At 41.9% G+C, this 14,359-nt stretch overlaps 1 protein-coding gene across 1 annotated transcript in view; it reads left to right on the top strand.

Moving 5' to 3' along the window:
* LOC143032289 (uncharacterized) overlaps nucleotides 1-14,359 on the top strand; it is a 59,301-nt gene that overhangs the window by 14,582 nt on the left and 30,360 nt on the right. The window contains exon 5 of the mRNA XM_076196763.1: nucleotides 10,599-10,723. Coding sequence (XP_076052878.1) covers nucleotides 10,599-10,723 — 125 coding nt within the window. The remainder of the gene's footprint in view (nucleotides 1-10,598; nucleotides 10,724-14,359) is intronic.

Below are 14,359 nucleotides of genomic sequence, written 5' to 3'. Positions count from 1 at the left end.
CGCCGCGTTTTTATATGCCAGGGGCCAAAGAGGTCAACTCCTACATAGGAAAATGGCGGATTGGGAGTAAGTCTATCGATGGGTAAGTCTCCCATCTTCTGAACACATACCCTACCTCTTACCCTTTTACAGGTGACGCATTTGGAAATGACCTTAGAAATGGTACGTTTCCCTCCCAAAATCCAGAAACCACCTGTACGGACGGCTCCTTCTGTAATCACTCTCCCTTGGTGGTGCACTGTCTCATGGTAGTGACGGATCAACAACAAGCCTAAGTGGGATTCCTTTGGAATAATAATAGGCCTTGCAAGCATACCAAGTACATCACCGCCTTGACTCAACCTGCCTCCTACACGAAGTAGGCCCTTCTGGTCTAAATAAGGAGACAGAGATGCAATGGGACTGGAAGGAGGTAAACAAACTTCACCTTGCAATTTAGTCATGGCAGACGAGAAATAATCCTTTTGGTATGTCTGAACAATGAGATCAGCTGCATCTTCTAGTTGATCGGGTGACTTATGTTTGTTGCACATATGCCAACCTGAACAACACTTGTTACCTTGTTTGAAAGAACGGGCTATATGCTTAAGGAGAGCTACCGCTCTTACAAGTCTCCTCCAACAGGAGAAATTAGAGAACCTCTGAGCTAATGACGCAATTGCAGGCTCTACATTGCTCTTGTTTGCACTAACAAGGGGTTCAGACTCAATTGTGTAGTCTGATACCTTTACTTCTTTATCTGTCTCAGGGCTTACAAGAGGAAAACTTCCACGGGTGGATACAACATCCTCAAATAAGCTTGAGGGACCTGACAACCAATCACTCTGATTTAGGTTGGTTATTTCAAGACCACGGGTAGCCAGGTCTGCTGGATTACAATCTGTAGGTACATAATGCCATTGGTTAGGTTTGGTGGACAACCTAATGTGGTCTACTCTGTTACTCACGTAGACATGAAATCTACGCCTTTCATTATGAATATAGCCCAAGACAATCATGCTGTCAGAATAGAAATGCCTTGCGTCTAAGGTTTTGTCTAAGCAATCTGTGATGGAGTTGCTAAGATTAACTGCCATCACTGCAGCACACAACTCTAACCTGGGAATAGTATGACCATGGTTGGGAGCTACTTTAGCTTGTCCCCTCACAAAACACACCTGGTAGCTTTTGGTATCACTGAAAACTTTAAGATATGATACAGCTCCTACTGCTACTCTGGAAGCATCTGAAAAGGTATGAAGCTCTATCCTGTGAGCTTGAGACAAAGAAATACTAGCAAACTGACGATTGATGCTTATGTCCTTGAGGTTCCTTAAGGACGTTAGCCATCTGGACCATTTGGTATGGATCTTAGCTGGTATGGGTTCATCCCAACCACACTTTAGATTGGTTATCTCTCTTAGGAGTAGTTTTCCCACTATTATTACTGGAGCTAAGAATCCCATGGGGTCAAACAGACTATTTACAACAGACAGTATCCCTCTTTTTGTCGAAGGCTTGTCTGAATCCATGAACTTATAGACGAAAACGTCTCTTTGGATGTCCCATAAGAGGCCCAGGCTAGACTGCATAGGCATAGAGTCAGAAGTTAGGTTCAGCTCCTGAAGGTTATCAGCCAGCTCCTGAAGGTTATCAGCCAGCTCACTGGTGGCAAACTTTTCCAGCACTTCCTTACTGTTGGAAGTGATCTTGTGCAAGAGCAGGCGTCCTCCTTCTTGGAGTGCTGACTTAGAGTCTTGGATTAACTTGTAAGCAGTCTCCGCATCTGGCAGAGATGCTAACCCATCATCCACGTAGAAATTGTTCTCTATGAAATAGCGAACTTCAGGAGAGGCATTTTCTACAGACTTACACAAACCATAGGTGGCAATGGCGGGAGATGGCGTGTTCCCAAAAACGTGAACAGTCATCCTATACTCAATCAACCTTTTATCAGGGTCGTTATCTTTGTACCAAAAGAATCTGAGGTAATCTCTTTGCTCAGTCTTCACTTTGAAATTGTAGAACATCTGTTCTACATCAGCTGCCACTGCTACAGCTTCCTGACGGAAACGTAGAAGAATCCCGAGAATACTGTTTGTCATATCAGGACCTGACATCAGCATATCATTTAGGGAGAACTCTCTGGATTTGGCAGAAGAGTCGAACACAACCCTGATCTTGTCAGGTTTCTTAGGGTGGTACACCCCAAACAATGGAAGATACCAGCACTTCTGATCAGACTTCAATGGTGGTGCAACCTCAGCATGCCCACGATCTAACATCTTTTGCATGAAGGCCATCATATGCTGACGTTTTTCAGGCTTTGTGCTGAGGCTACGATGGAGAGACAGAGTGCGGTGCCACACAAAATCTCTATTATTACTGGTGGCTACAACATTGGGACGGAAAGGCAGTGGCGCGACCCAATGACCACTTTGATCCTTGCGGAACTCGGAGTTCATAACATCTAAGAACTTCCTGTCTTCAATCGACAGGGCAGCCTTGTCATCATCTTTGGTTACCTTGAACAAATCATCCTTTACTTCAGAAACATGAATCTAGTTACCACATGGTGCGACTATAGAGGGACGTCTATCATGTACAAAGGATGTTTTGAAACTGCTAATGACAGAAGGCATACAAGTGCCATGGAGACACACTTCCCCAATGATTGCCCAACCCAGACTGGTCTGTTGAGCTAGAGGGGCATTGACAGGTCCAATTCTCTGGTCAAAAATGTAATGAGCTGAAGGCACATCTCGACCAATGATGAGTAGAATCTCAGCTTCAGGAACCAGAGGTGGAATACATTCGGCCAGGTCGGACAGATGGGGATAACCACGAGCTATGGCGGGGGTGGGTATCTCTTCTCTTACATTGGGAATGCTGTCGCATTCCACTAACTGAGGGATATGTACCTCTTGTGAGTTATGCCAAGACACGATGGTGTAATTTTTGGTGGTGCGCCCAGAAGCGCCTGTTACACCTGCACAGGTAGCTAGACGATATGAAACCCGTTTGCTCAGCTTGTCAAACAAATCGAAAAACTCAGACCTTGCTAAAGAGCAATTGCACTGATCGTCTAGGATGGCATAACACCACACTCCGAGCTCTGGCTTACTTTCAGGATAGACCTTTACCAAGAAGGTCTTGGCGCAGGACTTACTCATGTAGGTGGGGTTACTGCATATCAAGGTACATTTGGAATTGACCGCGGCATCCTCCCCTCCCTGAGTCTTTACTATGGGGGTAAGAACATTTGGAAGCGGCACTTGATTGACTACAGGGGAGCGAGGTGTTTTATCTTGAGCAACCTCCCTTCCATGCTGTGTAACCGCTTGAGTCGAACTCCTCTTCGACCTGGGTTCATCGTGATGTAAGGCAGTCACATGAGTATGGGCCTTACAGAGTTTGCAGAAGGTTCTCTCCTTGCAGCTGGAAGGAGGATGGTTACCTTTGCAACATTTGTTGCACACTCCTTTATCGTTTAAGAAAACCTTCCTCTCGCTCACAGACATGGTGCAAAAGGCCCTGCAGAAATCCAAATGGTGTACGTAGGCATCATGGTAGACGCAAAAATCTCCCTTTTCTGCCTTTCTTTGCTCGGTAGGACTAGCGGCGCCAACGGACCTGTCAGCGCCCGTGGTCGATCTTACTGCCACTGGACAACATGGTGTCAGTCTTCTTCACACGCACTTGAGGAAACTTAGAGGGAGGTGGCTTCTCTGGTTTCACAAAACCATCAGCTCCAAGGTTTTGATAGGAGAAACATGGATCATTCTCGACCCTTGCCATCTCCTTCACAAACTCAATGAAGAAGGAGAAAGGTGGGTACGGCACACCGTAAGCAGTCTTGTAGTTCATGGCTCTGCCAGTCCACGCTTTCTGTATACAGGGTGGAAGTTTTGCGACAATGGGATTGATGCCTGACGAGGCGTCATAATATGCAAACAGTGTACTGTATACAGGGTTAGCCTTCAAGGCTTCTATCTGGTACAGAATGTCACACAGGTCGTATAACCTTAAGGTGTCTCTAGGTGAAATCCTAGAGAAGTTGGCGAGCTTCTTTTTAATTGAAGTCTCAATGATCGAAGGGGCAGCAAACCTGTCATCCAAGCGCTCCCAAATTCTACTGCACGCCAGGTTTGGATTCTTGGCATTTGAGTTTCTGGTTGTACGGGCCCATTCTTTAGACTCAGGACCTAGGTACTTAACTAACAGGTCTATTTCCTCCTTACATGAGGTGCCTAACTCTTGCACGACTTCCTTGAAACTCTCTTTCCAAACAGCATAGTCTTCCGCAGTATCATCAAACGTAGACAGCCTGCTAAGAAGTAAATCCTTCCGCAAGAAGAACTTGCTCAAATCGGCAGAATTGGAGGTTGTCCCCAATCTAGGAGATGCACTCCGAGGAGGTTTTACTACAGGTGGCGACGCATAAGAAACATGGTTAGCAACAGGTTGCTGCGCAGGTTGCACAGATCTCACCTTTACTTTTTCGATACGAGGTTCAAAACTGAATGGAACATTGTTAGCAGGCTGTGAGCTAACTCTGAAATCAGAACAGGGCTTGAAGACAGGGCTTTCAGGGTTCAAGCCTACCGGATCCTTCCGACTAGCGGAAACATCAACTATACCACCCTGTTGTTCCACATATAGATGGGTGCGGGTAGCAACTGTATCTTTTAATTGGTCCCAGTCACTGCACGTTTCCCAATCATCGTCGGCTCCTAAGTGCCTAAGTTCGGCTTCGGCTTCTTCCAACTCCTTTTGCTGTGTCATAACTTTGAACTTGGCCTGCAATTCAGCCTCTTCTCTTGACCTTTGAGCTTCCTTGTCAGCCTTCTCTTTCATAAGCTGACCCTCCTGTTCGGCAAACTTGACTCTGATACGAGCGGTCTCCACCTTGGCTCGTTGCTTCCTTGCAACACTAACACTGGTGCTACTGGAACGACCTGACCTAACCGACCTTCTTGAACTGCCCTTCGTGGAAGGGGGTGCAATAAACACAGAGTGGTCGACGAGGGATAAAGGAACTTGACTGGACTTCGGGTCATCTTGTAAAAACGGTTCAGTGTGGTGTTCCTCTTCCGTGACTTCAACTGAGGAAGAGGAAGCATAATTACTGATTACCTGACGAAAAGATGCCTGAAAATCCCTGTCTTCGTGCTTCACTGATTCAGCACGAGCCAGACTTTCTGAAGTACGTTCACGCATTAAGAATTCCAGATACCTTTTTACAGTATCCTGGTACACAGCGTGGGCCTTATACAACCAAGGACTATGATTCGGTTCTTCCAATAAGGCTTGTACTCCTTCTCTACTCGCCTTTACCCTCTCTTCATGCTGATCAGACGCTCTCTGAAAAGCCTCTTGCCCTTCAGCCGTGAGGACTCTGACCCTACCGGAGACGGGTCCTTCATCTATACTGTGGTTGGAAGACATATTGCCAAGCGAGAGAAACAGTGAGAGACAAGACAGTAATATGATAAAGAAGACAAGGAAAACTCGAACTTAATCGAAAACCACGGAGTACGTTACCACACTCCTAACTATACGACTATTGAGGTAGACAACAACAGATTAAACCCTACATTTGGTTCAATCTAAAAATGCACATTAGTCGCATGCATATATTAACATATGACAGAATTTTAGGCAAGGTAGCTTGCCTTCAAAGGAAAAACACATGCTTAACTGCGACGAGGTTTGTTATGTAAACACTGGTAGAACTCCGCAACCATACGTTGTTGCCACATCACACTCGCGCGCCGATACGATTACTAAGACGACACAAGATCACTACACTTTGGCGCCACTACACTTCCTTACGCATCGCCACTACACTTAAGTATACACACGCAACTTGTCGCTCCTGGCATAAGCGACACATTAAGTTATTTATGTGGTGATGGCGAGGGGAATCTAGACGTGGCAACGGCGTGCAGGGCGTGGTCTGGCCATATCCTCAAGATGGACTTGGCATACTGCATGGCTACATTTTAACTCCTTCGCAGCGGCTCTTTTCATTCACCTCTTCACGAAAGCGATTTTCTTGGCAGGGAGCGCCAATGGCCATCATTTTTTCATTGTGGCTTAACAGATTACTCTGCTACGCATAGGGGGTTAGCGTAACGAGTGCCCTCTTTTGTGGATTACGTAACGTAAACAACGCGGGGTTAAGGATCCACGGAGTGCTCGTCGCTAACGTTTATTGGCAATAGAAAACACGACTTTCTCATCTTCACACAACAGGTGCTGCCATTGAAACTATGGCAGCAGACAGTAATTGGGAGGAAGAGTAGAAGTAGTAGATGAAAAAACTGTAAAACAATCCAGAGCGACGCTCGTTACTAACAGCTTTTATACAGAATTACAAATAATCTGAACATGAAATACGAGCAGCTTAAGGCTAAATTCATTATGACATACAAGAAACGATATACCAGATCTAAAACTAAATTCGGCTCAAAAACTCACCGAGTAGGCCGCGAAGGGAGCGGGTATACAACTGAAGGCGTTTCAAACCACACTGGCTGGAGGTGTGACGTGACATCACACCACCGCAACCGGTTCTTACACACCTTCTTAAGTCTAATTCTTAAAGTGAACATTGTACAAATAATGAGATGCTATCTTGCAGCACAGCTTGCAGACAACTTACAATGATAGTATTCTTAAGCAGACGAAGCTTCTGCTCGCAACATACTTAAATTAAAGCATTACAAAAAACAAAATTGAAAACCTCTTCCGAGGGGAAGCGAGCCTTGCGACAAAAAATATGTAAACATGGGGATACACGGACGTATAAAAAAGCCCCGTTACCTCTCGTAACGGCACAAAAGTGGAATTGATTATGATAAAAGTTGAAAACAGCGACATGAAAAGTAGAAAATTTGTCGTGATATATGTACCCCCAAAAACATATTCTTGGACTGAGAGTGACTACTCCAGAATGTTAGAAGACACAAAGCATGCATTAAATGAATTACTAAAAGGAGGAAACATGGTAATTATGGGTGACTTTAACTCCAAAGAAATATGTTGGAAAGAGATGACAGTGAAAGGTGGAGAGGACCTTTGGGGAAATATACTACTGGATATGACCATTGAATATACAATGACTTAGTGGGTAAAGGAGAATACCAGATATAGAAACAATGAAGAACTGTCGAGACTAGACTTAATATTTATGTCAGAGCCTGAAATTGTGGATCAATTGGAATACAAGACACCAATTGGGAAGGTGAGCCAGTTGTTGTTTGCTGACAACACTGTGCTTGTAGCAGGATCAGAGGAGGGATTGAGGAAGTTAGTGACAGAGTTTGAGAAGGTGTGTGAAAGAAGGAAGCTGAAGATAAATGTGGACAAAAGTAAGGTGATGAGATGTACAAGGGGAGAGAGTGACAGTAGGCTGGAAGTGAGCATTAAGGATGAGAAACTGGAGGAAGTTGATAGTTTCAGATGCATGGGTGTGAATGTGACAGGAAAGGGAGAAGTGGGGGTGGAGGTAGAATGTAGATTAAGAGAAGCGAGTAATTGCCTTGGTGGATTAAAAAGTATAATGAGAAACAGACATCTGGGAATGGATGCTGAGAGGAGGTTATATGAAGGAGTGATTGTGCCAACAGAAAGGTATGGGGCAGAAACATGGAACATGAGAGAGGAAGAGAGAAGGAGTTTGAATGTGTTTGAGATGAAATGTCTGAGAAGTATGATAGGGGTTACTAGGCGAGATAGAGTGAGAAATGAGGTGGTGAGGAGGAGAACAGGGGTGGAAAGGGAGCTGGGAGATAGGGTTGATGAAAGAGTATTAGGATGGTTTGGACACATGGAAAGAATAAGTGAAGAAAGATTAGTAAAAGAAATATGGAAGGCGGAGGTGGAAGAAGTGAATATGAGGGGGCTTCCTAGGATGGATGGATGGATGAGATGGATGGATGGGGTGAAAGGGGCTTTACAAAAGAGAGGAATGTCTGTGGAGGAAGGACGGAAGAGGACAGAAGATAGGGGTGAATGGAGAAGGGTTGTGTATAGATGAGGCTGTGATGCATGCGGGGGAGTGGGTGGGGGATGGGGGGGTGAGGAAGTATGTATGAGAAAAAAATTGACGCAGCCCGAAGGGATTTCTCCCCGTGTTCTCCTTTCCTGCATGAGGGGACGGAGAGGGGGAGTCGCCGAATTTATGAAGCAGCCTTGCTGTGGATGTGCTGTGTCTTGTGACACTGCTTCTGACCCAGGGCAGTGGACAGGATGCAGGGATGACCCGTCATCCAGGAGGTGCTAAGATAGGAGGGAGGGAGGGGAGTGGAGTGTATGGGAAATGAAATGGGTGGGAGTGGTTTCTATGCCTTTTTCTTGTTGGCTACTCCCCCGTGTAAGGGGGAAAAAGCCTTTGGTATATGTATGTATGTAATAGACATAATACAAGAAAGGGATAGATGGGCTGATTGTGCCTTTCTAGATTTACAAAAGGCATTTGATAAAGTACCACACAAAAAACTTATAAGAAAACTTGAAACAACAAGAGGTGTACAAGGAAACTTAATGAAATGGATGGAAGATTTCTTGAATGGGAGAAAAATGAGGGTGGTAGTTAGAGACAAAAACTTGACTTGGGAAGAAATGATAATTGGAGTTCCAAAAGGTTCTGTACTAACTCCAATAATGTTTGCCATATACAGTATATAAATGACATGGATGAAGGTGTTGAATGTTATATGAACTTCTTTGCAGAAGACACAAAACTACTAAAGAAAGTAAGGACAGAGAAAGACTGTGAATGACTTCAGAGAGTTCTGGATAGAGACTGGAAATGGGGCCAAAAATGGGAGGTGAACTTAAACATCAAGAAATGCACTATAATGGAGTTTGGAAAAAAGTAAAAATAGAATATCAGGGCAATATAAGGTTGGTACAAAGGAAGTAACAAAAGTTAGCTCAGAAAAAGACCTAGGAGTAATTATTAACAAAGACATGTCACCAGACAAGCATATAAAATAAATAGGTGGAGAAGCCTACAATATACCAAGGACAATAAAGATGGCCTTTAACTACATGGATGAGGAAATGGTAAAGAAAATACTAGTCATGCTGATAAGACCAAGATTGGAGTATGCTGTGACACTATAGACACCCAACACAAAAAAGAATATAAAGAAATTAGAAAGAATCTAAAGAGCAATGACAAAGATGGCACCAACACTTTCAAAATTGGCATACGAACAAAGATTGTCCAAACTGAAATTAACAACCCTGGAACAAAGAAGAGAAAGAAGAGATCTATTGGCCATTTACAGAATCATAAAAGGTATGGAAATCCTTGATAGAGAAGATCTATTAAAGTGGGATTGAAGAAAACCAAGAGGACACGAAAAGAAACTCAAAAGGGATAGTTATAGAAGAGATCTGAAAAAGAACAGCTTTCCACACAGAGTGATAGATGTCTGGAACAAATTAGATGAAAAAATAGTATGTGCAAAAACCATACAAGAATTTAAGAAGAAACCAGATGCTGAAAGATACAAAGACAGGTCACTACGAGCATAGCTCCCTTCCCGTATAATACAACTAGGTAAATACATAGATGTCATCGTACCGAAGTGGTACCTAAGTGCTGCCTGGGGGCAAAATGCCACCCCGGGGCAAAGTGCCACCCCATGGCAAAGTTCTCAGTGACACCCTCTCCTCCACCATCCCTTACAGCCTGTTTTAGCTATTGGCTTGCGAAATAATTAAACGGATTTTAAAATTTGTATTCAAGGTCCCTATTGCAGGAAGGATAAGGGAAAAAATATTTCATATTCTGTTGATTCTAATGCAAAATTCATATATTACGGTAAAATATTCAGGGCTCCTTTGACCTTTTTTTTATTATAATTATCTTGTCAGGCATGTCCAGACTAGAATTGCCAACCCCCTAAATGTGCCACCCCAGGGCATATGCCCCCACCCCCATCCCCACCTATGTGAGGGCCCTGGGTTAAGGTGATAGAGAATCTTTGGCCTGGCCCAGACTCTAAATGTCGTTCCCTTGGGGCTTTACCTCCACATGGAGGGAAGGGTGTAGCAACGTCGAGCCTTCAAGAAATTGTTTTCTTTAGTTTATGCACAGCATATATAATTTCCTGTATCAATTAATTATGCAACTATATCTTTAGTAACAGTTACATGCTTCCAATAGCAATATGTAAATATGTATGAGTGTATATACTAATATTCTGTGTGTAATAATTATATTTTGTAAACTAATTTTTGCACTATTTTTCTAAATGTAACATATGCCCTTTTTGAGTTTCACTGCTAAGTCAGCAGTCTGATTCACCCAGAGTTGCATTGTGTTTCCAATAAACAAGTCTTGAGAGACTCTGAATTTCTCTAATCCTTCTCTCATGGACGAATATCTGTACCATGTAGTAATAACACTTTATTGCAAGGGGATAGACTGGTCTTGATAAAGACAACAACAAGATTATACTTTAGTGACCACCATGCTGGACAACCATTAGCAAGTGTCTGTTATTGGTCCCTACAAAAGTGTATTCTCTATTTTTAATTTCCCTTGTCCTGAAGTTTGACTGAATTTTTTTATATTTCATGAGATCTTATCTTTACAGGTTGTACAAATGTTGTCTCCTCTTCAGAACCTTTTGGTCACAGCCTCATCCTCAATTGCGAGTTCTAATGGTGTTGAAAATTGTCCAGACATTTGTACTTCCAGTATCGAAAATTGCTCTAACAGGTAAGGGAAAATGGAACAGTGACTATGATAGGTCAAGGGAATCTCAAGATTTCTTTAGCTTGGGTCTGTGACAACAACACTGGTCAGCATTTCCCATATTCTCCTGTGACCATATGTGGTATATATGTATCAAAGGCTCTTTCCCTCTTGAAAGGAGCTGGCTAAATCAAAGCACACACCCTCATCATAAACAAAACTCAACCACTCTTTCTACTTTAGTACCTTGGGGATGAAGGGTTGCCCTGTCCCTGGGTAATACTGAATGGGTCATAAGCAGGGCAATGAGGCACAGCTCTTGTATAGTAGGGACTGGTAGCCAAAGGCTAGTTTATCATCATTGCCTCACTATATGGTGATGCCCGTCCTTATCTGCTCATTAAGATAAGAACATACCAGAGCCCATATCATCCTTTCATCTATTCACAGTCTCTTACTATTTTTCTCCCCCTTCATTTTTCTCTGCTCATCAGATATACCACATACATCCAAAGTTCCCTTTACCCTATCCATCCATTTGTCTTGTTCTTTGAGTTCACTCCACCTATTTGTGCTTTGCTTGTCATTTCATGTTAATTCTTTCCGTAGGTTGCATTTACACCAAGCAAAGTGAATCATTCAATTCATGAAGAATCAACACAATTCATGAATTGAGTTGATTCACCACACTAGTTTCAATTTAATTGTTTACACCAGGCGAATTGAGTTAATTCAGATCCTGCTGATTTGTCTGGTGTAAACAGTTACATTGAAACTAGTGTGCCAAATCAACACGATTCATGAGTCATGTTGATTCTTCAATTCGCTTGGTGTATTTACCTAGTTGTATTTTATGGGACTGGAGCTATGCTCGTGTTGACCTGTTTTTGTATCTCTCTACATCTAGTTTGCTTTTGAATTCGTGTATATTTCTGGCATTAACTGTTTCACCGTTCAATTTGTTCCAGACATCAATCATCCTGTGTGGGAAACTGTTCTTTTTCAGGTCTCTTCTGTAACTGTCTTTCTTTAGTTTCTCTGCGTGTCCTCTTGTTTCTGTTTTGTCACATTTTAATAGGTCATCTCTATCAAGAACTTCCATTCCTTTCATAATTCTAAAGATGGTCAACAAATTGCCTCTCTCCCTTCTCTGCTCTAGTGTTATCAGTTGTAATTTCTCCAATCTTTGTTCATATGTCAAATTTGATAGTGTAGGTGCCATCTTGATAGCCGCTCTCTGGATTCTTTCTAATTTCTTTGTGTTTTTCTTTGTGCTTGGTGCCCACAATGATATAGCATATTCTAGTTTCGGTCTTATCAATGCAACAATTAGTTTCTTAGCTATCTCTTTATCCATGTAGTCGAAGGCCATTTTCATAGATCTTAACAGATTGTAAGTCTCTCCAAATATCTTGTTTACATGTTTGTCAGGAGTCAAGTCACTTGAGATGATTACTCCTAGGTCCCTCTCTGAGTTAACCTTCCCTTTTCACTCTCTTGAGCAATTTAGCATCGTCGGTAAAAAGTTCATGTAACAATTCACTCCTTTGTCCATATCATTTATGTATATGGCAAACATTAAGGGGGCCAAAACAGAGCCTTGGGGAACGCCACTTTTTACTTCTTCCCATTTCGAGTTTTTATCCCTAAGAACCACTCTCATCTTCCTTCCATTTAAAAAGTCCTTCATCTATTCCAACAGCCTGCTTTGAATTCCTCCTATTTTTTCGATTTTGTTTATTAATTTTTAATGTGGCACCTTGTCAAAAGCATTTTGCAAATCCAGGAAGGCACAGTCCGCCCAACCATCTCTTTCTTGTATTACTTCAATCAGTCTCGAGTAAAAGCATATTAGGTTTGTGGTGCACAATCTTCCACTTCTGAAACCAAATTGTTTGGGATTTATTATATTGTTCTCCTCCAAATTTTTTATCTATCTGCTTCTAATGATCTTTTCGCATATTTTAGCGACTGTACTTGTGAGCAGGGTTGGGGAGTCGGAGAGAGTTGGAGGTTTTAGCTGGGAATCGGAGTCAGAGTCGGAGTCGGAATTTTTTTTCGGACTCCGACTCCTTAAGTCCAATAAATATCCACTACGTATGCACTATGCACGTACATCTTCATGTATGTAAAAGTCAATGGAAGTGTTTTTGTGTGGTTTACTGTTTTGTAGGAGCTATGTCATGCTGGGATAATGCCCTGAGATAAACTTTTACCAGTCTCAGAGACCAGATAGGAATGACATTAGAGCATATGTCACAGCATTTGGTGATGACTGAAAAGGAGAGGAACAACAGCAGCTATGAACAGTGTGTACAGGTGAAGGTTGTCTCTCTTTCCTGAACTGATTCCTGGTTTTTATGATAACATGGTGAAATTAATTCTGTAGTAAGTACTAGGTAGGGCATCCTCCATTAACCTTTCCTCACATTTTTTCCTAATATTGTGATAGAAGGTTTATGAGAATGGACAAATGAAATAACAGATGATTTTTTTTTGGGGGGAGGGTAGGGGCACAAAGGAAAAAGAAAATATATAGCTTGAAGTGGCAACTCTGCCATGACAGATTTGAAAGTGCTCATAAGCCAGTAGATGATCATGAGCATAAATAATACCATTATATATTTAATATATATATGTTTATATGAATATACGTCGGTCCTTATACCATCTGACTCCACAACCCTACTTGTGAGGGACACCGGTCTAAAGTTTGTAGGATCTTCCCTGTTTCCTCCTTTGTGTATTGGCACTATGTTTGCATTTTTCCAATCTTGTGGTACTTTTCCCTCTTTTAATGAGAAATCTATTATCTTGTGTATTTTATCTGTCAGTTCGTCTATGTACTCTTTTAATACCCAATTTACAATTTCGTCTGGTCCGTGCGACTTTCTGACATCTAGGCTTTTTATTTGTTCTCTTATTTCCTTCTGTGTTATTGTTATTTCCTTCATAATGGGTGAACTTTCTAACTGATCATTCTCCCAGGGTTGAGAGTTCTCGATTGTAAATACAGATTTGAAATGTCTGATCATAACATCTGCCATCTCTGTATCATCTGTGTATTCCTTGTCTCCTTCACGTAGTTTTACTATGTCATGCTTGTCCTTTGTTTTGTCATTTACATATCTGTAAAAGAGTTTCGGTTGATCCTTACATTTGTCTATAATATCCCTTTCATATTCCCTTTTTTCCTTCCTGCGTATGTTTACATATTCGTTTCTAAGTACTTTGTATGTTTGCCATTTGGATGTTTTTCTATTTTTCTTCCATTTTTTCCAGGCTTTATCTCTCCTAGCTTTAGCCTCACTACATCTTTTGTTGAACCAACATTTTATATATTTCTCATTATGCTTCTTTATTGGTACATATTTATTTACTCCCTCATTGTACTTCTCTTTAAACATGTTCCACTTGTCTTCCGTCTTTGTTTCGTCATTAGTGAACCCATCCCAATTTGCGTCTTGGAAAAATTTCCTTAGTTTTTCAGTCTGTTTTGTTGTACATAAATCTTCCTTCTCTATGTTTATCATTTCTGTAAGTATTATAATGGTCTTTTAATTCAAAGTCTATTAGTATGTGGTCACTTTTTCCAATAGGTGTTTTGTACTCCATTTTGTTTATAATTTCCGGTTCAGATGTTAATATTAGGTCTAGTTT

Source organism: Oratosquilla oratoria, chromosome 13, assembly GCF_046742065.1.
Source record: "Oratosquilla oratoria isolate Oo_2021 chromosome 13, ASM4674206v1, whole genome shotgun sequence".
Taxonomy (NCBI): Eukaryota; Metazoa; Arthropoda; class Malacostraca; order Stomatopoda; family Squillidae; genus Oratosquilla; species Oratosquilla oratoria.
Note: the sequence above shows the minus strand (reverse complement) of the source record. Positions and strands in the feature narration are given on the sequence as shown.